We start from the raw sequence: 25,234 nt of genomic DNA, 5'->3' as shown, positions 1-25,234 counted from the left end.
AAGATAGTAGATAGTATCTGTGTTATAGAAGGGCAAAGGAGACAATGGCAGTGTGAGAGAAAGAGAGGGAAACAGTGGCAGTGGAACATAGTTGAAGGTGACAGAACAGGGATAGGAAAGGAGTGAAGGAGACAGCGCCAGGGGACATGGGAAGGAATAAAGAAAAAGAGAAAGTGGGATTGTGTGAGTGCCAGTGATAATGAGAGACAGTATATGTCATTGACAATGAGGAAGAGAGAGACAGTGACAGTGAAAAGAGACAACAACAGTTGGAAGGAAGGAATGAGGTATTAGCAGTAAGAGAGATAGAGCAAGGGGGAGAAAGTGACAATGAGAGGAAACTGTAGTAGTAGAACAGAATGAGGGGGACTGCAGTGGTAATGTGGGAGACAATGACAGAGAGAGACACAAAAAGATAATGACAATGAGTTGGACTGAATGAGTGAGTGAGAAAGGGCAACTGGAGGTGGATGGGGATAAGTTACTGAATGTCCAGGGTCTATATGTGAGCCAGCTGAGTGGCAAAGAGGCAAAAAAAGTCAGTCCTGGTGATGAGGTGTTTCATGTAGTCATCCTGAGTACCATCTGGTTGGAATGTGAACAGTGTATTCATTGTCGTTTCAGCCTTGTGGCTGTAAAGCAGAAAGAACAGTGTGAAGCTTGTAGTGTCTTGCTTTGCTGTGATGGATGTGAACATAATGATGAGCAATATTGTATCCCGATTCTTTGTTTAGTGTAAACATATATTGAGAGCATATCTGCCCATGTCTTATTAAAGCATTCTGTGGGGCAGTTCATTTGTGAGTGGTAAGCAGTTGTCATCCTGTGGGTGATAGAACACGAAATTCCCTCTGACTGCAAAACTTTTCCATGATTGGAGATCATCACTCAGGGCGCTCCATTCCTCAAAATTTTGTCTTCTACAAGGAACTTTGCAATTTCTGGAGTTCTGGCAGTTGTCACAGCTTTAGTGTTAGTATTGCAGATGAGGTAGTCAATGCAGATCATTTAACCATTGATTTGCCATTTGTTGACTTTGGAAACCTTCCAAAGAAGTCGATCCAAGTTATGTGGAAACGTTCTGTTGCTGGTGGAATTGACACCACCCGATCCAGAGATAATTTGTGGCAAGTGATTCTGTCGCTGTCAACATAGTGTCGAATGGAGCAATAGAGACTTGGCCAGTGATACCTGTGTCTGATTCTGTCTAGGGTCTTCATGAATTCTGAGTGATCAGATTGTGCAGCTTCTTGGAAATACTTCAGGTGTAGGTGAGAAGTGATGATCAGCAACATTTCTGCCGCATTGGATTGTAGATATTTGTGTACAATGTTCTGTTTATTAATTGAAATTCTGCATATGTAAGTTGCTCCTCCTTCAAGGTTTGTATGATTTTCAGCAGTGCTGGACCTTCCCTCTGTTCAGTAGCAATGCCATTAAATGCATTGATGAGTGAGTTTTCATCTACACTGCTGTGTTCTACCAATGAATTTCTTGAAAGGCAGTCAACATCCATGTATTCAAGCTCACTATGAAGCCTCTGTTCCCCCCCCCCCCACCCCCCACCGAGCGAGGTGGCGCAGTGGTTAGACACTGGACTCGCATTCGGGAGGACGACGGTTCAATCCCGCGTCCGGCCATCCTGATTTAGGTTTTCCGTGATTTCCCTAAATTGCTCCAGGCAAATGCCGGGATGGTTCCTTTGAAAGGGCACGGCCGACTTCCTTCCCCATCCTTCCCTAATCCGATGAGACCAATGACCTCGCTGTCTGGTCTCCTTCCTCCTTCCGAAAACAACCCAACCCCCCTCCCCCCCCTCCCCCCCCCCACCATGTTGCTAGTTGACTTGGTCCTTCAGGTTAGTCATCAAGCATAGAAAATAGTGGGGTGTACAATAGTGAATGGTTTGCCAAATAAATCTGGCTGGAACCTGAAAATGTCCCATACTACTGCAAGACACTCTTTCTTGGTTGGAGAGTACTTCGTAAACATAAGCTATAATTTTTTCAGTATTTTCCTGAATGTGCACTTGAACTGCACCTATACCATAGCTGCTAGTGTTGGTGAGAAGTTCTATCTCAACGTTCTCATTATAAAGTGATAGGATTGAAGATGATGTTAGCAACTATTTAAGACGAAGGAAAGATCTTTACTGCACCTCATTCCAGGAAAATTAGGCATGTCATTTTAATAGTTGTTTCCTTGTGGTAGTTATTGCAAGGGATGTGCCTTGGTACAGAAGTCCTTATGATCCACTAGTAGTATGAGCACATTTTGAGAAAATTCTCACATCATGAAAGTGTTAAGGAATTGGAAAATCTGTGACTGCTCCTCTTTTCTCTGGGGACAGACTCAATCACCATTCATTAGGTGCCCCAAGACTTTTGCTTCTTGTGTGGCAAATAACCACTTTTTTGGATTTAGGTGGAGGTCTGCATCCTGAACATACTTCAGAACAGTTTTCATGTGGCTTAGAAGTTTTTCAAATATCTTCTTCAGAATAATGACAATGTCATCAAGATAACAAAGACACATGGTCTTTGCAAGGTGTCCATCAAATGCTCCAAGGTGATTGGAGCATTACATAGTCCACATTGTATATTTATTTATTTATTAATTTTTTTATTTGGAGTCACACTTGTCAAATTTGATTTGCCAGTAACCTGTGTACATGTCCATACTTGAGAAATACTTTGGTACTTTTAAGTAGTAGCCAACAGCATCATCAGTGTGCAAAAATGGATAGAAATCTTTTTTCATAGTTTTTAAAATTTTGTTCAGCTGTCAGTAATCAACACAAAAACACCGTCTACCATCCTTCTTCTCAAGGATCACACATTTTATAACTGTTACTGAAAAGATGGGGTTGTCAGGTTCGGTAGATGCTGCTATGGATTACCTTAGACCAGACATTTCAAGTAACTTCCATAATATGAATTTGACCCTCACTACCCCATCAGAAATAATGTCCATCATAAAATCTTTAAAATCAAAAACATCTAGTGGGTATGATGAAATATCAACAAAGTTAATTAAAGAATGTGATTCTGAGCTAAGTAACATATTAAGCTATCTGTGTAACCAGTCGTTTATCAGTGGAATATTTCCCGAATGGCTGAAATATGCTGAAGTTAAGCCACTGTTTAAGAAGGGAGATAAAGAAATAGCATCAAATTTCCGTCCAATTTCACTGTTGCCAGCATTCTCAAAAATTTTCGAAAAAGTAATGTACAGTCGTCTTTATAACCATCTTATCTCAAATAACATACTGTCAAAGTCACAGTTTGGATTTCTAAAAGGTTCTGATATTGAGAAGGCTATCTACACTTACAGTGAAAATGTACTTAATTCATTAGACAAAAAATTGCAGGCAACTGGTATATTTTGTGATCTGTCAAAGGCATTTGACTGTGTAAATCACAATATCCTTTTAAGTAAACTAGAATATTATAGTGTAACAGGAAATGCTGCAAAATGGTTCAAATCTTATATCTCTGGCAGGAAACAAAGGGTGTTATTAGGAAAGAGACATGTATCAAGCTATCAGGCATCATCCAACTGGGAACTAATTACATGTGGGGTCCCACAAGGTTCCATTTTGGGGCCCTTACTTTTTCTTGTGTATATCAATGACCTTTCATCAGTAACATTACCAGATGCCAAGTTTGTTTTGTTTGCTGATGATACAAACATTGCAATAAATAGCAAATCAAGTGTAGTCTTAGAAAGATCAGCCAATAAAATATTTGTAGACATTAATCACTGGTTCCTAGCCAATTCTTTGTCACTAAACTTTGAAAAAACACACTACATGCAGTTCAGAACTTGTAAGGGGTGTCCCAAGAGTATATGTCTAACATATGATGACAAGAAGATAGAAGAAGTGGACGGTGTTAAATTCTTGGGATTACAGCTTGATAATAAATTCAACTGGGAGGAGCACACCACAGAACTGCTGAAGCGTCTTAACAAATCTCTGTTTGCAATGCGAATTTTGTCAGACATAGGGGATATAAAAATGAAAAAGCTGGCATACTATGCTTACTTTCATTCCATAATGTCATATGGGATTATTTTCTGGGGTAATTCATCAAGCCAAGCTAAAGTTTTCCGGGCACAAAAACGTGCAGTAAGAATTATATGTGGTGTGAACTCAAGAACATCCTGCAGAAGCCTGTTTAGGGAACTAGGGATACTAACTACAGCTTCCCAATATATTTATTCCTTAATGAAATTTGTCATTAAAAATATATCACTTTTTCAAACCAATAGCTCAATTCATGGAATCAATACTAGAAATAAGAATAATCTTCACAAGGATTTAAAGTCACTTAGTCTTGTACAAAAAGGTGTGCATTATTCAGGAACACACATTTTCAATAACTTGCCAGCAGCCATAAAAAGCTTAACAACCAATGAAATTCAGTTTAAGAGAAGCCTAAAGGATTTATTGGTGGCCAACTCCTTCTACTCCATTGATGAATTTCTGAGGAAAACCAACTGATTTGTATATAAGTACAACATATCTTCTGCACAATTTCAGTGCAGTAATGTGTTCACTGAAAATTTGTGTGTGTGTGTGTGTGTGTGTGGTGTGTGTGTGTGTAATCTAACTTCTGCACCATTTCAGTGCAGTAATGTGTTCATTGTAAATAAGTATTACAGTAGTTGTATTACATGTTTCTTACCTTATAAATAAATAAAAAACTTTTTTATTTTAAATTCAGTGCAATAGTATTTGTAAAATGACTCTTAGTGTTCATTAAAAAATGACGATCATTCCACTTGGGACCTGTGGAATGGTACATTAGCTTATTTGTTTTAGTTTAAATATTTGTCATGTATTGTTGTTTTTCTGACATGTTCCACATCCTGGAGGACCTCCTCACTACGGATCAATTGGAATGAAAGTAAATCTAATCTAAAAAAAGAGGACGAAAGGTTCTCGGAAGGTTCAATGATGTCATCTAGCACCATCATTTCTTATACTGACACAGTGCATTGCCATGGTGATTTCTGCCTGCGCATCTGCATTTGTTCCTTCCACTGTTCAAACCATTTCTGTATGTCACTGTCTGTGAAGCTAAACAGGAGCTCTGTCTTTTTGCCATCCAAGATTGTGGAAAATTGTGTCTGTAGCAAACTGCCCATTTACTGGAACCAGAGGGATATGTTTCGATTACACTTGTTAGAGCATAAGCAAATTGCCTCATTTCCAAAGATGTTTATGCAGTTATATATCATGACAAACAGTTTCTTTTGATTACACTTGCAATAGCATAAGCAAATTGTCTTGTTTCCAAATATGTTTATGCAGTTATATACCATGACAATCAGTTTCTTAGTAATGTCAATAGTCCTTTTTTCTTTTTGTTGTGTACATAGTTCTGCGTAGTCAGCGCGTACACAACTTTCCCACTAGAGCGCGCCCTGTTAAGCACAACATGCACTAAGCACAACATGGTATTTCTATCATCTGACCTAACGGCAGAAGATAAACATGCCACGATAAGACCACGAGACATATTGCTGACACTCGCCTACTTCGCTAGAGCAACAAGTCAAATAATCTGATGGTGTGTGTACCAAAGGTCTTACAGTACGCACACCACACTTTTCTTTTTGTGTTGAAGTTGAATGCTTATGGTCATTAGATGCACTTAAATGTATGAAAACACAAGTGCATTACATCATAATATCTGTGAGCAAATGGTTTGAAAGAAAGACATCAGTTTATGTATAGCTACTGTAAATTTTTAAGTCTTATTATTATTATTATTATTGTAATATTTTCATTAGATCATTACAGCAATGGACAATGTCAAAGTTCTCAAACTGGGCACTCAGTGGTGGTGTGGTGCACTAGAGTGCACAGATGGCACTGTGCAATGGTAATTTTCCCTTAGTCTCTCATCCCAGCTAGAGACAGTTAATGGCACTGACTGTAAGCACAATTATAGTTGTTGTTATTGTTATGATGGTGATTTCACTGTGTGCATTGGAGCTTGAGTGTATTGCAGTTGGAACAATAGGCCATCATCAAATTCTGCCAGAAATTAGACAAAACTATTACCAAAACATTTCAGATGATGAAGTAAATTTGTGGTGTTGCTGCATTGAATTGTAGTGTTTTGTGTAGATGGCACCAACATTTTTGACAAGGGAGAGACAGTTTGGAGGATGATGTGAATACTGGTCAGCCAAAAATGGTTTTAACTGAGTGGAAGAGTGAAGAAGTTGCAATATTGTTGCACTTAAGCAGCTCCCAAATGGTAGATGAGCTTGCAGCAGCAGGAGCCAACCATTTATGTGCTACAAAGTTCTGACTGACGACCTGAACATGTCATCTGTTACCCAGCACAGCATGCCACACATCCACACACAAGACCAGTGTGATAATCACATGACAATTTGTGGGGACCTGTTAGGCAGTACTGATGATGATGTGATATTTTACAACCGGATAGTAACTGCAGATGAAACATGGTGTTTCCTGTATGATCTGCAACTGAAGTGACAATCTGCCACCAGGAAAACACCAGCATTGTCACAGCAGAAAAACCATGCCAAGACAGGTTAAAAGGCAACTGTGTTTTGATTTAACTGGAATTGTTCACATGGAATTCATCACTATCTACAAGGAGATCTTTGCAGTTTATATGATTCAGTTCATCACAAGATTACTCACCTTTTGTGTGGGAAGAACTGGCTGTTGCATCATGACAGTGCCCCTGCACATAGCTCTTTCCTCATCAAAGAGGAACTTGCAATGCAACAGGTCACTGTTTTGCCACACCCTGTGTACTCATCTGATTTCACATATGTGATTTCTGTATCTTTTCTTGCACGAAAGCACGCCTACATGAGTGTAAACTTCATTAAGCTGAAGAGGTCATGACTGCACAAGAGAAATTGTATGGAACATTCCTGGAAAAGTGTTTCAGCAGTGCTTCCAGCAGCTATATGGACATTGGTGGAAGTGAATAGTGGCCAACAGCGACTATTTTGGTAGAGGATATGGATATGTTTAAGTGTACACCTCGGCCATATGGCTTTCAGCCCAAAAGCCATTCATACAAAAAGTACACCATGTTACACAGTGTCGAGACATAAAGGTTCTTATTGGTGTCTACTGTCCAGCCATCTCTCACAAAAGTTAATGAGTGTAATATTATACACATTGAAACACTGGATTAGCTACTGAAATTACCTCACTGTATGTTACAATTAATGAATTCCTTAATGTCAAAAAATGGTTGGCCAACTAAGCAGTCATATATTGTATTCCATCATCTTTCAGCCATCCACCCAGGATAGTGTTATTTTTTCATTAAATGCAAAACATTTTTTGTTAGTTTTTATTGTAACTGTTATTGATATCAAATGAAACAATAGGGTTACTGTTATCAGTAGCTATACGTGACTAGTGATATATAACAGTGTACTTCATGTTTATTTTATTTATTTTGAATGATACCCATACAACCATCTTCAGGGTGAGTCAGTGACAGGGTTAAAACAACTTGACTCCATTTCTGTTGAGTGTATACACATGTTAGAGATAACAACTAGAGGATCAGTCATAGATAAAACTGTGCCTCTAAGAATAAAAAATTGCAAGTGCCCAGATAAGAAATGTGCAGTGCTTACAAATTATGTAGGGAATTATTAGAATGGATGTCATGAAGACCACTCATTTCACATTTGCGCTCTCAGAGGATGTATTGTTCTGAGTCTTAGCTAGCCGTCATTCAGATGCATGCCATCCATTATAATAATTAATCATGTAATTCATAAACACCATAGAAGCTGACTCAGTTTTTGCTATGTTTTGTTCTTAGACATATTGCTTAATCTACAACTGATGTTCTCATTGCTGGCAGTATTGTCCCTGTAACATGTGCAATTTCTTCACATATTGTGTCAAGTGGGTTTGATTCTGTCACTGACTCACCATGAAGATGGCTGTATGATTATCAACTGAAATATCAAAATAAGAAGTAATGCTATTCCTTATTCATAACCAAAAGATGATAAAATATTGTATCTGCTGGAAAAACTTCAAGATGTCTGTTCGATTTTGTATTTTAACAATTCGTGTTTTCTTCCAGCATTGTACTTCTGGAAACTTCTTCTTTGTACAAGTTACACATAAACATATATTAGTGTATTACAAGCATGATCTTGTGTTGAGGAAGTAAAAGTTTATGGGGTACTGTATAGGAAGATCCAGTAATACTGTAATGGCCTTCTCTACAATAACAAAATAACATGGACATAATTAGATTCGTCCCATCAGATAATAGCACATGACATAATGTTCTGATAAAATGTAAGGTAACATGTTGTAACACAGACTTCTGGTGCATAGTTAATAAGATTACTTGACAATAAATTACACTAGACAGCTTACCAGTAATGAATTTTACATTCTATCCCCATGACAATTTATCATCTAAATACACACCAAAGAACTTGCCACAACTGAGGGCATCAAAAAGAAATTCATTTTTTAAACCAAAAATCATCAGTTTTGTTTACATTAAAGCATCTATTAACTCTAAACCAACAAAAGGCTTGGATAATTTTATTATCAACAAACTTTTTCAGCCATAGAGATCAGAATTACAGCAGAGAACAGTATTTTATCTGCATCCAGCATTATAAGTTATGTCAGATTTTATAAATCATTGTTGAAAATGGAAAATCCCAACACAGATCCCTGTTGAATGCCTATATTGATTTGGTCTATGCTAGGTCTTTCTGTGCCTACATAGACAATTTGTTTATAGTTCTCTAAATAAGGTTTTAAAATTTTAGGCTTATGTTTCTACAAACATAGAAGTTTTGACTAGGAGCCATATATTTTAAGCACAATCAAAGACTGTACTTAGATCATAAAAAAGTTGCCTGACTGAAGCCTTTGTCCTTGATAACCAATAGTATGTATGAAAAACTCTGTGGAAAGAACTGTTGATAATTTTTTACTAAAATTCTATTGTACTCTAGTAATTATACCTGGGTTTTAAATATAAACATATCACAAATTGTGAGTGCTGCCTTCCAAATTTCGGAAAATTCTTGATGTATGGAACTATTCTGGGAAAAAGAGTTTGAAGGAGAATCTTTACCTCCTTTTTTGTATCTGAGATTTAGTCTAGATGATTTGTTTTCAGCAAGTGCATCTAGCAGTTAGAAAAGGTACATGGAAAATTACTAAGTTTTAGTGCAAAGTCCATATTTAAAGCTAACAACAATACAAAATTTACACTCACATAGCCATAAATTACAGTGATTTGTGATCAGTCCTCATGTATATAGTTCCATTTTAGGTCTTCCACCAATGTATCTCTGAAATGTCATATGCAACTGACTTTTAGTAAGCATGTGGTAATATATTTGTGGAGCATACATATGCAATGTCTTTTGTAATATCTGTAAATAATAATCACTTAATGGGAATTTTTGTCCTTGTAGATGCAATACCAGATAGAAAACAGAGAAAATGCATAGCATAAAATATAACAATACTAGAGAAGGAAAGTTGTTACTCATCATCTAGCAGAGATGCTAAGTCGCGATAGGCGCAACAAAAAAATTCACGCAATTATAGCTTTTGGCCATTAAGGCCTTTGCCAGCTGTACACACACACACACACACACACACACACACACACACACACACACAAATGCAGCTAGCACATGCATCTGCAGTCTCAGAAAACTGAGTGTGGTTTCAGTTCTCTGAGACTACATACGTGTGTGTGTGTGTGTGTGTGTGTGTGTGTGTGTGTGTACAGCTGACAAAGGCCTTAATGGCCGAAAGCTATAATTGTGTGAATCTTTTTGTTGTACCTATTGGGACCAGCATCTCCGCTATATGGTGAGTAGCAACTTTCCTTCTCTGGTATTGTTACATCCCATCCTGGATTTTCCATTGTGTGATAGCATAAAATATTATAGCCATTAGCATGGGTCATAAGAAGGATACCGGATAATCAACTAGAAGGAAGATTAAATGTATAGTAATATCAAAATAGGCAAAGATAACACAATATTTTTTAAAAAATAGTCTATTCCAAATCATTAACTTGAAGGACATCTATAGTTTGTAAGCCACTTTACTGTGTCTGTAGGAGAGTACTTCTTACATATATGATGTTTGAGAGGGTAAAGAAACATGTTCTGGTTATGGTGCACTTTGCAGTATGCAATGCACTTATTCTAACTATGTATATTCACCATTGTTTGGGGCTTGTAGAACTAAATCTATACACGTTTGTCTTCACAGGTGTGGCTTCGACAGGTTCCTGGTTGTGGCCCTGGCACTGCTCAGCTTTGGAGGACAGATCCTGCTCACAATGTCTCTACAACTGGAGCAGGCTGGCCCTGTAGCCATTGCTCGCTCAGCAGATATTGTTTTTGCTTTCATATGGCAGCTCCTTTTCTTCAAAGAAGTGCCAAACAGGTACAGACAGTTACAGTTATTTCATTTCCATCTTCCAGAACTATTAGCTGCATATATTACTCAGAGTTAGTTTTATGGAAGCAAGAAAGCATAGTGACAAATGCTTCTCACAAAGTTGTTTGTTGCTATGAAGTTTGACATGCAGTATATTTTCAAAATTTTTGTGTAACATTTTTAAGCAGGGTGAATGAAATGGAAAAACATTATAGAATGTTTTGACAGGGCTGACTATTAGTACATATTACATTACACACTGAAAGAAGGATGGCCATATTGTTTGCAGACAAGCGGATTACTAGTCAGTGAGCAGCTATTCCTGAAGCATACACTCTGAGTTTTAACAGTGATACTCTCGGTGGTGCACAAATGCTCTTGTATAGTGTCTGGCATAGGCATTGGGCAAATAACTCCATAATACCCTTGTACAAGAGCTGTGCCTGCTCTCTCTTCTAACAATTCCTTCTGGAGTCTTAAGGCTTTCACGACCACTTATTGACAAACTACCTGTTGGCTTCTGTCTCGGGTTCTTTGATCGATGTTTGTTTGATGACTTTCCTGACATTTCATCAACAAAAGTGGCTGTCATTGTCAAAGATTCGCTGGCATGCCAACATCTGAGGGCTTTTCCGTGGTCATTACCAGTGTTCCACTGCAGTGTGGAAATCCAGGATCCATTCACCTTGAGGCTTTTCTCTTTCTAGTTGACGCTATTGTCATGTTTACAGATTTATATATCTTTGCTGAACAAGTGGTGTGATAGCTCGTCTCTTCAACAAGAACTTTCACGTAGGCCAATTTTATAACGTTGTTGGTCATACAGAGTCACATCTGCAGCTCGTGGTCTAATGGCTAGTGTTGCTGCCTCTGGTGGATCACAGGGTCCTGGGTTTGATTCCCGGCTGGGTTGGGGATTTTATCTGCCCAAGAACTGGGTGTTTGTGTTGTCCTCACCATTTCATCATCATCATCATTCATGACAGTGGCTAGATTGGACTGTTTAAAAAAATGGGACTTTGTGTGGGTGCTGATGACTGCGCAGTTGAGTGCCCCACAAACCAAATATCATCATCATCATCATCATCATCATCATCATCATCATCACAGAGTCACACAGCATATGCTACACCATGGTTGCTTTCTCCAGTAGTCCCAACCTGCAATGCTGCTTGTGTTCAGTGATACTGATGTTGATTGATTGTCCAGTCATTCCAGCATACACTTTTACACGTGTACATGGTATGTGGAATATTCCTTACATTGAAAGTGGGTCTCTTTGATCTTCTTTGTTGGTTTATAAGCAGCCTTTATGCTGCATTAACACAATCACATACCACTGCACTCAACAACAGAAGAAAAAGTTTGCAAGAGGTGGGAAGCATATTGATAGCTAAAATCGTGATGCGTCACGCACAGTGGTCAACCTCAATGAATGACCATTCATCAAAGAGGAACAGTCTAGGAGGGAATTTCATCATCATCTTGAGAACCATACCTATGGAAGATATAACTGCTAATACTGAAGTGGCCATGTGGACCCTTTCTTGTGAAAGTGGTGAGCAAATATGCACGGAAACTGCCAGGATACTGTGCCGAGCAAAACTACCAGCTCACAATCTGGAGAAAGAGTTACTGCCTGATGACACAGGAAACGTGAATGTTGTACTGTAGAATGAAGATCATTAGTGGAAGATTCAGGATCTATTAGCTCTGACAGTCTGCCAGAAGCAAAGCAGTTCCAATGCAGTAGATCACATGGAGTACCAATCAGTTAATCAAAGTATCTTCTTTCTCAGTGGTCATACAGAGGAACCTGTGTGCAAAACAGAAGCCTTACCATCTCTGCTGTATGAATTACCAAAAGGCAATAAAGATAATGTTCCATTAAGACTGTTTGTAAGTGCTCGTGGCTCACTGATGTACAAACTGGTGAAACACTTGACCTCTTTGCATCAGCTGCACATGGGAAAGACCAACACATACATAAAGGACTTGGGACATTCTATTGAGAAGTTGAGAAAACTAAAACTTGAACCAAATGACAGCCTGGTGAGCTTTAATGTTCTTTCTTTGTTTAATAAAGTGCCACTCAATGATTCTCTGGAGTATATCACTTCCATTTTCCTGCAAGACATCAGCAGGCTCTTTCATACATGTCTAACCATGAGGCATTTCATGTGGAATGGCAACTTCTGTAATGCATCACCACAGATAATCTACTTAGTCCAGTGGTATCCAATTTCTTCATGAAACATTTCAAAGTATAAGTGCTGGACTTGGTATCTTTTAAATTTAAGGTGTGGTACGGACACACAAACAATACCTTTTTTGTGTGGAGCCATGGTGAGAAACAGCCTGGTGATCCCCTAGGACACCTCAGCAAGCTCCATGACAACATAAAATTTACCATAGAGATAGAAAAGTACCGACAGTTACTCTAGATTGATGTTCTAGTTATGAGGGATGGTAAATTCCTGGGACACAGCACGTATCGAAAACCAAAACACACCAACCAATACCTACAGAAACAGTCAAATCACCACCTGAACCAGAAAAGAGGCATAATAAATACATGTGTAATGGATGCAAGACAAATATGTGAACTGCAGCACCTCGGACATGAGATGGAACACCTAGAAAGCATTGTGAGAAGCAATGGGTAAACCACCAGTTACATAAGAAGTGTCACAGAATCAAGCATTGTCGGGTGTGGCCTTTCTGCCATATGTTCCCAGAGTGACAGACAGAATTGGATGTGTATTGTGCAGACAGAGTGTAAAGACTATTTATAAGCCAACAAAGATTATCAAAGAACATCTCAGATTGGCAAAGGTGAAAAGGAACCCACTTGAAATGTCGGAAATATCCTGTACACCATGTACATGTGGAAAAGCCTATGTTGGAATGACTGGACCATCAGTCAACACCAGGATCACCAAACATAAGTGGAATTGCAGGTTGGGACAAGTGGAGAAATCTGCCTTGGTGGAGCGTGCACATCTGAGATTGACCACATAATAAAATTTGCTGACATGGAAAATCTTGCTGTAGAGAAGAGCTGTCACTATTGCTTGTTCAGAAACGCTATAGAAATCCACAAATGTGAAAATAGCTTCAGGAAGAAAGAGGAAAGTCTCAAGGTAAACAGATCTTGGATTCCTGTGCTGCTCCAAATCACCATTGCGGGGAGCAATGGAAGAACCACAGTGGTAATGTCCACAGAAATGCCTTCAGACATTGGTGTGCCAGGTGCATATAATCTGTGGCCACGAGGTAAACTTCAGTCTGCCACCATCAATGGAATGTGAAGCTTTGACAGTGCCACACGCTCATGCTGGTGAAATGTCAGAAAAATCATCAAGTGAACAGCAGTTGAAGAACCAGAGACAGAAGCCAACAGGCAATTTGTCAGTTCCTTCTTGATCTCTTTGCTAAACAAACCCATGTCAAAATGTGCTGTAATTCTTTGAATCTTCTCTGTTAATCCTACATAGTAAGTGTCCCAAATTCATCAACAATACCTGAGAATCAGTTGAACAGGTGTTTTGTGAGACATTTGTTTTGTGAATGAGCTACATTGACCTACATTTCTTCAACTGAACTGCACCTTAGGTCTCACCAGATGGTTAATGTCAAACCTTTTTGGTTACTGTCAAATGTTTTATGGTAGTTACTGTCTGGTGCATTAACAGATTTTTCCATACATGCATGAGAAATACATTACTTTTACTTGTAACGGGAGTCAACTCAAACTCTGCTCCATGTGATGATCCTTTGCAGGTTTTCCTGGACTTTGCTACTGTTTTCTGTATGCAACAACACTGTCCACCAACAGAGCTGTTATGTTATCAAACAGATAAATTATGCATGTCTTTAACATTAATGGCCCTATAACTCTTTTTTTGTGTGCTCTTGAAGTTACTTTCACATTGTTGTTGTGGTCTTCATGATGCAGCTCTCCATGCTACTCTATCCTTTGCAAGCATCTTCATCCCTGAGTAACTACTGCAACCTACACCCTTCTAAATCTGCTTAGTGTATTAATCGCTTGGTCTCCCTCTATGATTTTTACCCACCACGCTTCACTCCAGTACTAAATTGGATTCCTTGATGCCTCAGAACAAGTCCTACCAAATGTGTCCTCCTTCTAGTCAAGTTGTGCAACAAATTCTTCTACTCCCCAATTCTGTTCAGTACCTCATCGTTAGTTACATGGTCTACCCACTTAATCTTCAGAATTCTTCTCTAGCTCAACATTTTGAAAGCTTCTATTCCCTTTTTGTGTAAACTATTTTTCGTCCATGTTTCGCTTCCATACATAGCTACGCTCCATACAAATACTTTCAGAAAGGACTTCCTGACATGTAAATCTATACTAGATGTTAACAAATTTCTCTTCTTCAGAAACACTTCCTTGGTATAGCCAGTCTCCATTTTATATCTTCTCTACTTTGACCATCATCACTTATTTTGCTTCCCAGGCAGAAAAACTCATGTACTACTTTAAGTGTGTTATTTCCTAATCTAATTCCTTCAGCATCACCTGATTTAATTTACCTACATTCCATTGCTTTTGTTGATGTTCATCTTATATTGTCCTTTCAGGACACTGTCCATTATGTTCAATTGCTCTTCCAGGTCCTTGATTATCTCTGACAGAATTACAATGTTGTTGGCAAACCTCAAAGTTTTATTTCTTCTCCATGGATTTTAATTCCTACTCCAAATTTTTCTTTTATTTTCTTCACTGCTTGCGCAATATAATTTCTTTCACATCTGACAATGTTGTTCTGTTAAAAACAATGGATTTAATTCTACATGTTAGAAATTCTTGCATCCACTCAGGAAACTAGTTCAACTTACAATAATCTCATGTTTTGTATACTAAGTGACAATACAGAACTGCACTGAACACCTTCTAGAAGGTGAGGAACACTTCATTAACCAGGGTGCCATTATAAGTTAAGAGGAGCTATCTGCTTTGTTTGTCATGTGATACCTTGCTTATTCCTTGATCTTCACAAAATTATTTTGCTTCTTAATCAGTATGTGGTATCTTACGGAGGCAACATCATTTATTCGTAGGGTATTACTCTTATCATTCTTGTGTGTGCTTTTCAGTTGTTTCATTTACTGGAGAGAGTTATAGTTCATTATGTCTTATTTGGTCTGAATGTTTCCAGCCTGCTACAGCCTTTACTTTCTCTCACAAACTTTCTTCCTGCAGTTGGAGTTGATCACTTCAAGGACTGTGGCTCCCACCCTTACAGAACAACTGTGCATTCATTTGCTTCAAACAGCTCCTCCTGGGTCTGTGTGGCAATATGTTGACAAGTGTTTGCTACATTTTTGTACACTTTTGAGAATTTATGTAACTTAATTAAACCATCTATAAAATGTAATCTTTTAGAGATTTAAAACTAAACTTTCTTAAAGACGTGTTTCATGTTAACCTATTTAAAACTCAAGTTTGCTTCTCATTAGAGGAATACTCAGCTGCAGAATAGCAGGCGAATAGGACAGCCAACCAGTTGCAATAAATGGTGGTTTTAAGTTAACCTTAACCATGGTTTCAACAGATTTAAACCCATATTCTTCAGAAGGACAAGAAGTAAATTTCACATTAGCGAATAGTCAGTTAGTAAAGTGATCTAACATCTCCACATAAAATGTGTCAGCAATGATGTGTACATCCATTTGTAAAAACTGAGGCCCCTAAAATCAAAGGCTTGCCACATCAGTAAAATCAGTCTCATAAAATGCAAGACCATGTTAAGAGCTACATGGTCTTAGAGCTTAACATGCTCTGGCATTTTGTGTGATTGATTTTACTGATGTGACAAGACCTTGATTTTAGGGGCCTTAACTTTTACAGATGGGTGTACAGATCATTTCCTACACATCTCATGTGACTAACTGACTATTTACTAATGTGAAATTTGTTTCTTGCCCTTCTGAAGAATATGGGTTTAAATCTGTTGAAACCATGGTTAAGATTAACTGAAGACCATCATTTATTGCAACTGGTTGGCTGTCTTATTCACCTGCTAACAATACTTTAGTTCTCCTTTTGATTGCTTACATCTTCTTTTCTCACATTTTTAGTAGATATGGCACCGATGAAGACTAATATTTTGATAATTTTGTTCTAACAGACTTAATGTTTGGGTATCACACCTGATGAGGTAGGATCACTGAACAACCAAGAGAGTAGTTACAAATAATGGTTGAACAATTAGTAAAAATATATGTGGAGTATCATCGTGCAGGTAGCAGAAGACTTGGGAATATTTAGAGCAATATGTTTCCACAAAACACATGAAACAGATGTTGGTAAAGCCTGAGTTGTTGCTCTTTCTGAAGAATATAATATGACTTAATGAGATGTCTTCAATAAGCATAATACTATTCCAGACAACAGGGAATGTTTGCATATTAAGAACATGAAATTATCATATGCACCACTCTGAGCAGTACTGAAGACAGTTTCTGACAACGTATTTGTGTTTCATGTTGTACTGGTCCTATTATTTCTATTTGGTTGGATAGTAATTGGGGGGTGGCATAGGGGGGAGGGGGAGGGGCAGAGGAATTATTGCTGCTGTTTTTACATACAGGGTGGTCCATTGATCGTGACTGGGCCAAATATCTCACGAAATATGCATCAAATGAAAAAACTACAAGGAACGAAACTTGTATAGCTTGAAGTGGGAAAGCAGATGGCGCTATGGTTGGCCTGCTAGATGGTGCTGCCATAGGTAAAACAGATATCAACTGCGTTTTTTTTAAAGAGGAACCCCCATTTTTTATTACATATTTGTGTAATACGTAAAGAAATATGAATGTTTTAGTTGGACCATTTTTTTTGCTTTGTGATAGATGGCGCTGTTGTAGTCACAAACATATGGCTCACAATTTGAGACGAACAGTTGGTAACAGGTAGGTTTTTTAAATTAAAATACAGAACGTAGGTATGTTTGAACATTTTATTTTGGTTGTTCCAATGTGATACATGTACCTCTGTGAACTTATCATTTCTGAGAACCGATGCTGTTACAGCGTGGTTACATGTAAATACCACATTAATGCAATAAATGCTCAAAATGATGTCCGTCAACATCAATGCATTTGGCAATACGTGTAATGACATTCCTCTCAACAGCGAGTAGTTCGCCTTCCATAATGTTCGCACATGCATTGGCAATGCGCTGACGCATGTTGTCAGGTGTTGTCGGTGGATCATGATAGCAAATATCCTTCAACTTTCCCCACACAAAGAAATCCGGGGACGTCACCATGGTATGGTGCTTCGACAACCAATCCACTTGTCATGAAATATGCTATTCAATACCGCTTCAACCACACGCGAGCTATGTGCCAGACATCCATCATGTTGGAAGCATCGCCATTCTGTCATGCAGTGAAACATCTTGTAGTAACATTGGTAGAACATTACATAGGAAATCAGCATACACTGCACCATTTACATTGCCATTGATAAAATGAGGGCCATTTATCCTTCCTCCCATAATGCCGCACCATACATTAGCCCGCCAAGGTCGCTGATGTTCTACTTGTCGCAGCCATCGTGGATTTTCTGTTGCCCAATAGCGCATATTATGCCGGTTTATGTTACTGCTGCTGGTGAATGACGCTTCATCGCTAAATAGAATGTGTGCAAAAAATGTGACATCATCCCGTAATTTCTCTTGTTCCCAGTGGCAGAACTGTACATGACGTTCAAAGTCGTTGCCATGCAATTCCTGGTGCATAGAAATATGGTACGGATGCAATCGATGTTGATGTAGCATTCTCAACACCAACGTTTTTGAGATTCCCGATTCTCACACTGTTTGTCTGCTACTGATGTGTGGATTAGCCACGACAGCAGCTAAAACACGTACCTGGGCATCATCATTTGTTGCACGTCGTGGTTGACATTTCACATGTGGCTGAACACTTCCTTTTTCCTTAAGTAACATAAGTATCCCGCAAATGTTCCGGACACTTGGATGACCTCGTCCAGGATACCGAGCAGCATACATAGCACATGCCCGTTGAGCATTTTGATCACAATAGCCATACATCAACAGAATATCGACCTTTTCTGCATTTGGTAAACGGTCCATTTTAACACGGGTAATGTATCACGAAGCAAATATCGTCCACACTGGCGGAATGTTATGTGATACCACGTACTACATTTGTGACTATTACAGTGCCATCTATCACAAAGCGAAAAAAATGGTCCAACTAGAACATCCATATTTCTTTACATACTACAAGAATATGTAATAAAAATGGGGGTTCCTATTAAAAAATAACGCAGTTGATATCCGTTTGGCCTATGGCAGTGCCATCTAGCGGGCCAACCATAGGGCCATCTGGTTTCCCCCTTCAACCTAGATGAGTTTCGTTCTTTGTAGTTTTTTTCATTTGATGCTTATTTCATGAGATATTTGGCCCGATCACTATCAATGGACCACCCTGTATATGAAGGGCACAATGGCAAAAACAGAAGAAAAGAATGCTCATCAAGGATCTTTGGAAAAATTTATATCCAGTATAGAAAATTATGTGCATGTTTGACAAGAAGTGGCCATTAAACTCACTTAAAAAATTGACAATCAAGAAAAAGGTGCTGCAAGAATAAATATCATAGAAAATGGGACTTGGATTAAACACTATGAAGAACTATGGACTAAAGATGATGAAAAAGGGGAAGAAATAATGGCTACACAGGATGAAGGGGGCCAACTTGTGAATCAAGAAGATAACGTTACACCAGACGAGATGCAAGAGGCCATAAAACAGATGGAAAACTTGGAGACTCGGGGTGCTTCCATTGCGACAACTCTCATTTTGTTTCTGGGTCATACCCATACACCCATGACTCATCTCCAGTTATTACGGTGTTCAGAAATCCACATTCAGTGTTGGTGGTGTCCAGGAGGTCCTGTCTAACATCAAAACAGAGTTTATTTTGTTCCAGCGACAACAACTTGGGCACAAATTTCTCAGCCACTCAATGCATGTTCAAATCATCACAAAAAATTGCATGTGCAGAATCTTTACTTACTCCAACCTCTTGGGCAATCTCCCATATGGTCAATCGATGATGTGCCATCACCAAATTTAGCACCCTATCAACGACAGCTGCACTCACAGTTGTTTGGGTCCTGCCAGAACGCTGGTCACTTTCCGCTGACTTGTGGCCAGTTTTGAATCGGTTGAACCACTCCTCAATTTGTGTTACACCTGTTGCATCTTCTCCAAACACCTGTTGAATCTTACGAATTGTTTTGCTTTGAGAATCACCATAATCCAACGAACACGTTGTGTAGCACCTCACTCAGCAACCAACAAGCAGCGATTGATGTGCTGGAAGGCAGGGACAAAATTCATGCATGCGCACAAAGGTCTCATCCTTTACTGTGTACAGTGGCTCCATGCTATCATCTCTATTTTGTGGGTAAAGTTTAAGTTCAGGTACTTTTTAGACAAACCTCATGTCTGTTCTGAGATGCAATGACTGGCCTCATTTAAACTCTTCTGTTAGGAGAGTTAATTTAGAGATGGATTGGCTGCTCGGATCAAGTATGGGGTCTCCTGTTGATTCTATCAGTAGGTGGGACTATACTAGGCATGATCTTCACTGTAACTGGAAAAGGAAGGGAAAACTGTATGTGCAAATAACAAATAACTTGGGGGGGGGGGGCACTTTCACATATGATAAAGTACCAGTGGTTATGAGAGACAGAACAGCAGTTTTTTAAGGCAGGGAAGTAGAAACAAAAGATTTATAGTCGGGTTGAAAATGAATTCACACTCATAAAAGAGGCAGCCAGAAAGCAAATTTTAATGTACATAATTCTTCCAAAGAGCCTCTGATTGAAACTGAAGATATTCAAAAATTTACAGAGAAATTAATTTCATCCAGTTGTAATTCAGCCAATGCACAAAATCAGTAATCCTTATTGCATCAGAATAGCTGAGGCTTAAGGGATAAGCTTAAAGAGTGTATCACCTGTGTAGAAGAATTACAGTTCAGCAAATCAGCTGATATAATTTGCCTCTCTGAGCATCATATGAGCATTCATATATATATGTTAAATTTTACAGGGTTCAAGTTAGCTTCTTACTTCTGTAGAGAAAATATGGAGAAAGTAGGAGTTACCACATTTGTCAGAAACTCTCTTAATTTCAAGAATATTGATATTAATAAAGTTTACTCTGAGTAGCACATACAAGCTTGTGCAACAGAAGTCCTTTATAATAGTAAGTACACAAAGAGCACCTTCAGGAAACTTTATCCTCTTCATAAAATATCTGGAAACTCTGTTGTCCAATCTTACAGTAAAAAATAGGGAAAGGTTGCTGGTGATTTTAATGCAGACAGTTATTGCAATTGGTCACACTGTCATTCAGTTTAATTCTTTGTGTGAACTTTGCAACCAAGGTATGTAAATGCTCTGAGACTGCTTCTGATAATACGTTTGTAGACAAATCTAGGGAAAAAAGTCATATCACAAAACCAATAGTAAATGGGTTATCTGATCATAACATGCAGCATGTTAAATGTTGAAACTTGTCAGGATATAAAATCTGTTAAGCCTGAGTACAGGAGAGTAATAAGTTAGTCAAAAATTGAGACTTTTAAGAAACTGCTGAAAGATGTGAAGTGGATAGATGCTAACAGCACTTCTGACTCAAATGAAAAATACAAAATATTCATTACTTAAGTTACTTACTCTTTTGAAAGTTGTTTTCCCCCAAAGGTAAATCAAATAAAACAGAAGTGTAAAAATAAACCATGGATTGCACAAGGAATAAAGTATCATTTGGCACAAAAAGAGACTGTATCTACTATTTAGGAATACTGCAAAATATCGAAGCAAATAATCAAGAAACCTAAGCAGCTTTATTATGAGAAAAAGATAATTGCATCAGACAACAAAATACAAACTATATGGGATATAGTGAAGAGAGAGACAGGTGAAGGCAAAAAGGAAGAGCAACAGATAGCTCTAAAAATGAATGAGACATTGGTAACAAGTGCATGTAGTTTTGGAAACCTCTTAAACAAGTACTTTATTTTTCATACTGATGGGTTTGGGTTATCAGGTTCAGCAAACAGTGCAATGAAATATCTGAGACCAGTCTTGACAAATAACTTCAGTGAAATGGAAATGACAGTCATGACACCCAAAGAAGTAGCACCCATCATAAAATCCTTAAAATCAAAGTATTCTGGTGGTTAAAATAACATATCAATGAAGTTAATCAAAGAATGCTCTTGTGAGTTGAGCTCCATCTTAAGTTATTTGTGTAATCAATCTCCTACCCACTGACCATTTCCAGACTGGCTAAAATATGCTGAATTTACAGGAAAGTGGGGAGGGGGTAAAAAGATATCATCAAACTATTGACCAGTTTTACTTTTCCCAATTTTTCAAAAATATTTGAAAAGGTTGTGTTCAGGTGTCTTCTGAAGCATCTGACTGTAAATAATATACTGCCCAAGTCACAGTTTGGGTTCCTTAAAGGTTCCTTTATAGAGAAGGCTATTTACACATACAATGATAATGTACTTAATTCATGAGATAACAAATTAGAGGGTACTGGCATTTTCTGTGACCTGTCCGAAGATGTTGACTGTCTCAATTACAGCATTCTCTTAAGTAAATTAGAATATTATGGAGTCACTGGCAGTGCTGCGAAATGGTTCTAGTCTTACCAACTAACAGGAAAAAAAGGGTCTCATGAAATACCTGTGGACCAAGGAGTCAGTCTTCATCTGATTGAGAACTAATTACATGTGGTGTTCCTCAAGGTTCCATCTTGGGTCACTTGCTTTTTCTTGGTACATTAATGATCTCTTGTTTGTTATACTGCCAGATGCTAAGATTGTTTTGTTTGCAGATGATGCAAACATTGCAATAAATAGCAAGTCAAGTATAGATTTAGAAATGGCTGCTAATCAAATTTTCACTGACTAATAAATAGTTTAAGGGTAGTTCACTGTCATTAACCTTTGAAATTGAGAAGTTCAGAACCTGTAAAAGATTTCCTTCCAGCATGTGCATGACGTATGAAGACATACAGATCAAAGAAGTTGACAGTGTTACAACTCAATAATATATTCAGTTGGGAAGGGCTTACCACTATATGCAGTGCGAATGACGTCAGATGTAGGATGTATAAGTATAAAAAAGTGCAGAAGTGTGTAATAAGACTCATTTCTGGTGTAAATTCAAGAACATCACGTAGAAACCTGTTCAAGGAACTATACTACCCAGTGCTTCTCAGTATATTTATTCCTGAATGAAATGTGTTGCAAGTAACATGTCTGTATTGCCAACCAATAGCTTGATACATAGATTCAGTACTAGGAATTAGAACAGTCTGCATAAAGACCTAAAATCACTTACCTTATTGCAAAAAGGTGTCAAATACAAATAATATATATAAATAATATATAAATAAATAAATTGACAGTAACCATTAAAAACTTGGTTTCAGATGAAGCACAGTTTAAACAGAGTTTGGAAGACCTTTTGATAGGAAATTACTTCTACTCTATAGATGGTTATCTTAACAGGGACTCTCAGACAAGCTTAAGTAAAAATGCCCTTTAGATTGCAGTTTTGACAGCACTTGGTTGCAACAGTCAAAATTAGCAATTTTGTGGATGACAAATTTATTAAAAATGCATAACTGTGTTTCATTCTGACAGTGTATTAACTCTTTAAATATTAGCAATTCCAGTTTACAGTTATGTATTCACATATTTTGACAGTTTCCTGACAAATGATCAGGGAAGTGGCTATTATATTTAAATGTTTTATGTTTATGTTACACTTTCTGACATGTTCCAAACGCACAAGAATAATCTCATTTTTGGGACTATGGAACGAAAACTGAATATAATCTAAACTAATCTAACTGGTACACATAATCTGTCCACAGGTTATATTTTTTGCCATTTATGTGCATTTTACAAGATTCCCTTATAAGTAAAAAATGATTTTATTTATGAACACTGTTTTAGAACTAGTACTGAAACTTACAGTTCCATTTTTACTATGAAGGGGTCACCAGAATAAAGTGCTAACCCTCAAACTAGAAAGGAGTAGTCTGACCAAGCTGACTGTCATTTTGTCTAATGCTGATAATATTGTCACATAGAAGAAGGTGTAATGAGATGAATGACGAACAGTAACTTCACTTAACGAAGGTTTATTCAGCACTTGCACATACAAGAGTGTGGAGTGAACTGCCTTCAGCCAGAACACATACGGTATACATACAGTTACAGAACATTCCAGTACCTTGATTCTTGAGATTTGTGGAGACTTCCAGAATGTACTCAAACTGAATGCAGAAATTAAAATTTTACAGTTCGGGTGAGTTTTGAACTCGCAACCCTCCATGCAACAGTCTAGTATCATAACCACTACCGGTACACTACAGTGACTGTTCTACTCAGCTTCTTCTGCAACATCACTCCCTCCATAAGAGAACAGCATCTCGGTGTTACGTCCTCCTAGTTCAGGAATGAGTCATCGGTCCTCCATACTTTGACTCTCGATGAACGATGTTCACCCTGGCAGTGATCTTCTTAGAACTTCCCTTGCCACTACTCCCTTCATCACCTTTCTGCTTGTTTCCTGTCACTGGAGCTTCGAATTTACCCTGGGTTGCAGGATCCTTATAGGGCGTCATTCGTAGGATGTAGACCGTATCTCTAATCTTTCATCGTTTTGTGCCGGGGTCAAAATCTTTATAAGTAATGTCAAACAATTGTCTTACAACCTTACAAGGTCCAATGTAGTGCTTGAGGAGCTTCTCAGAGAGCAACCTTCCGAACAGGAGTGAAGATCCAAACGAGGTCACCAGGCTGGTAGACAACAGGATGGTGGCTTGCGCCATAGCTTCAGCGATCGTTTTCTTGAGCCTGCAGTGTGCGGAGTTGAGCTAACAGACAACAGGGTGGTGGCTCGCATCATACCTTCAGCAATCATTTTCTTGAGCCTGCAGCATGCAGAGTCAAGCTAACTGCCGAGCTTCCTCAGCTCTGATTAACAACTGGATGATGTAGTCATTGTCCATGTCATCATGATGTAATGGAAACACAGTGTCCAATGTCATCATTGCCTCACTCCCATGCACCAAGAAAAGAGGCGTAAATCTTGTGGTGTCTTGTTTGGCGGTGTTGTAGGCAAACGTCATGAAAGCTAGCACCTCATCTCAGTTGTTCTGCTCAACATTAATGAACATTGATAGCATGTCGGCCAAGGTATTATTAAGGCGTTCAGTAAGCCTGGTAGTTGGCAGATGGTAGGCAGTCATCGTGTGATGAGTAATGTTGCACTTGCGGTTTATCTCTGTCGCAAGATTCAATTGAAAAACTTTCCCTCAATCTGTAATTAACGACCTTGGGGCACCGTGTCTTAATACAATGTTTTCTATGATGAATTTAGGTATGTCGAATGATTCAGCTGTTTTCATGGCTTTTGTAATGGCATAGTGTGTCACATAATCAGTGCAAACAATAATCCATCTATTGCCACTAGCAGACATTGGGAATCATCCGAAGAGGTCAATACCAACATGTAGGAAAGGTTTCTGAGGAACTGCCTTTTCCCTCTGACACTCTCGGCAGTGTGACACTCCTAAATAAACCTGGCCAGAAAAATCTCTTGCAGATCCTATCGTATGTCTTAATAAATTCTAAATGTCCGGCCTCAGGTGTGTCATGGAATTTTT

The 25,234-nt window shown here is 38.4% G+C and overlaps 1 protein-coding gene across 1 annotated transcript in view; it reads left to right on the top strand.

The window, feature by feature from the left end:
• Positions 1–25,234, top strand: part of LOC124545878 (solute carrier family 35 member G1) — a 585,157-nt gene that overhangs the window by 535,604 nt on the left and 24,319 nt on the right. The window contains exon 7 of the mRNA XM_047124838.1: positions 10,292–10,468. Coding sequence (XP_046980794.1) covers positions 10,292–10,468 — 177 coding nt within the window. The remainder of the gene's footprint in view (positions 1–10,291; positions 10,469–25,234) is intronic.

Source organism: Schistocerca americana, chromosome 8, assembly GCF_021461395.2.
Source record: "Schistocerca americana isolate TAMUIC-IGC-003095 chromosome 8, iqSchAmer2.1, whole genome shotgun sequence".
In the NCBI taxonomy this organism is placed as follows: Eukaryota; Metazoa; Arthropoda; class Insecta; order Orthoptera; family Acrididae; genus Schistocerca; species Schistocerca americana.
Note: the sequence above shows the minus strand (reverse complement) of the source record. Positions and strands in the feature narration are given on the sequence as shown.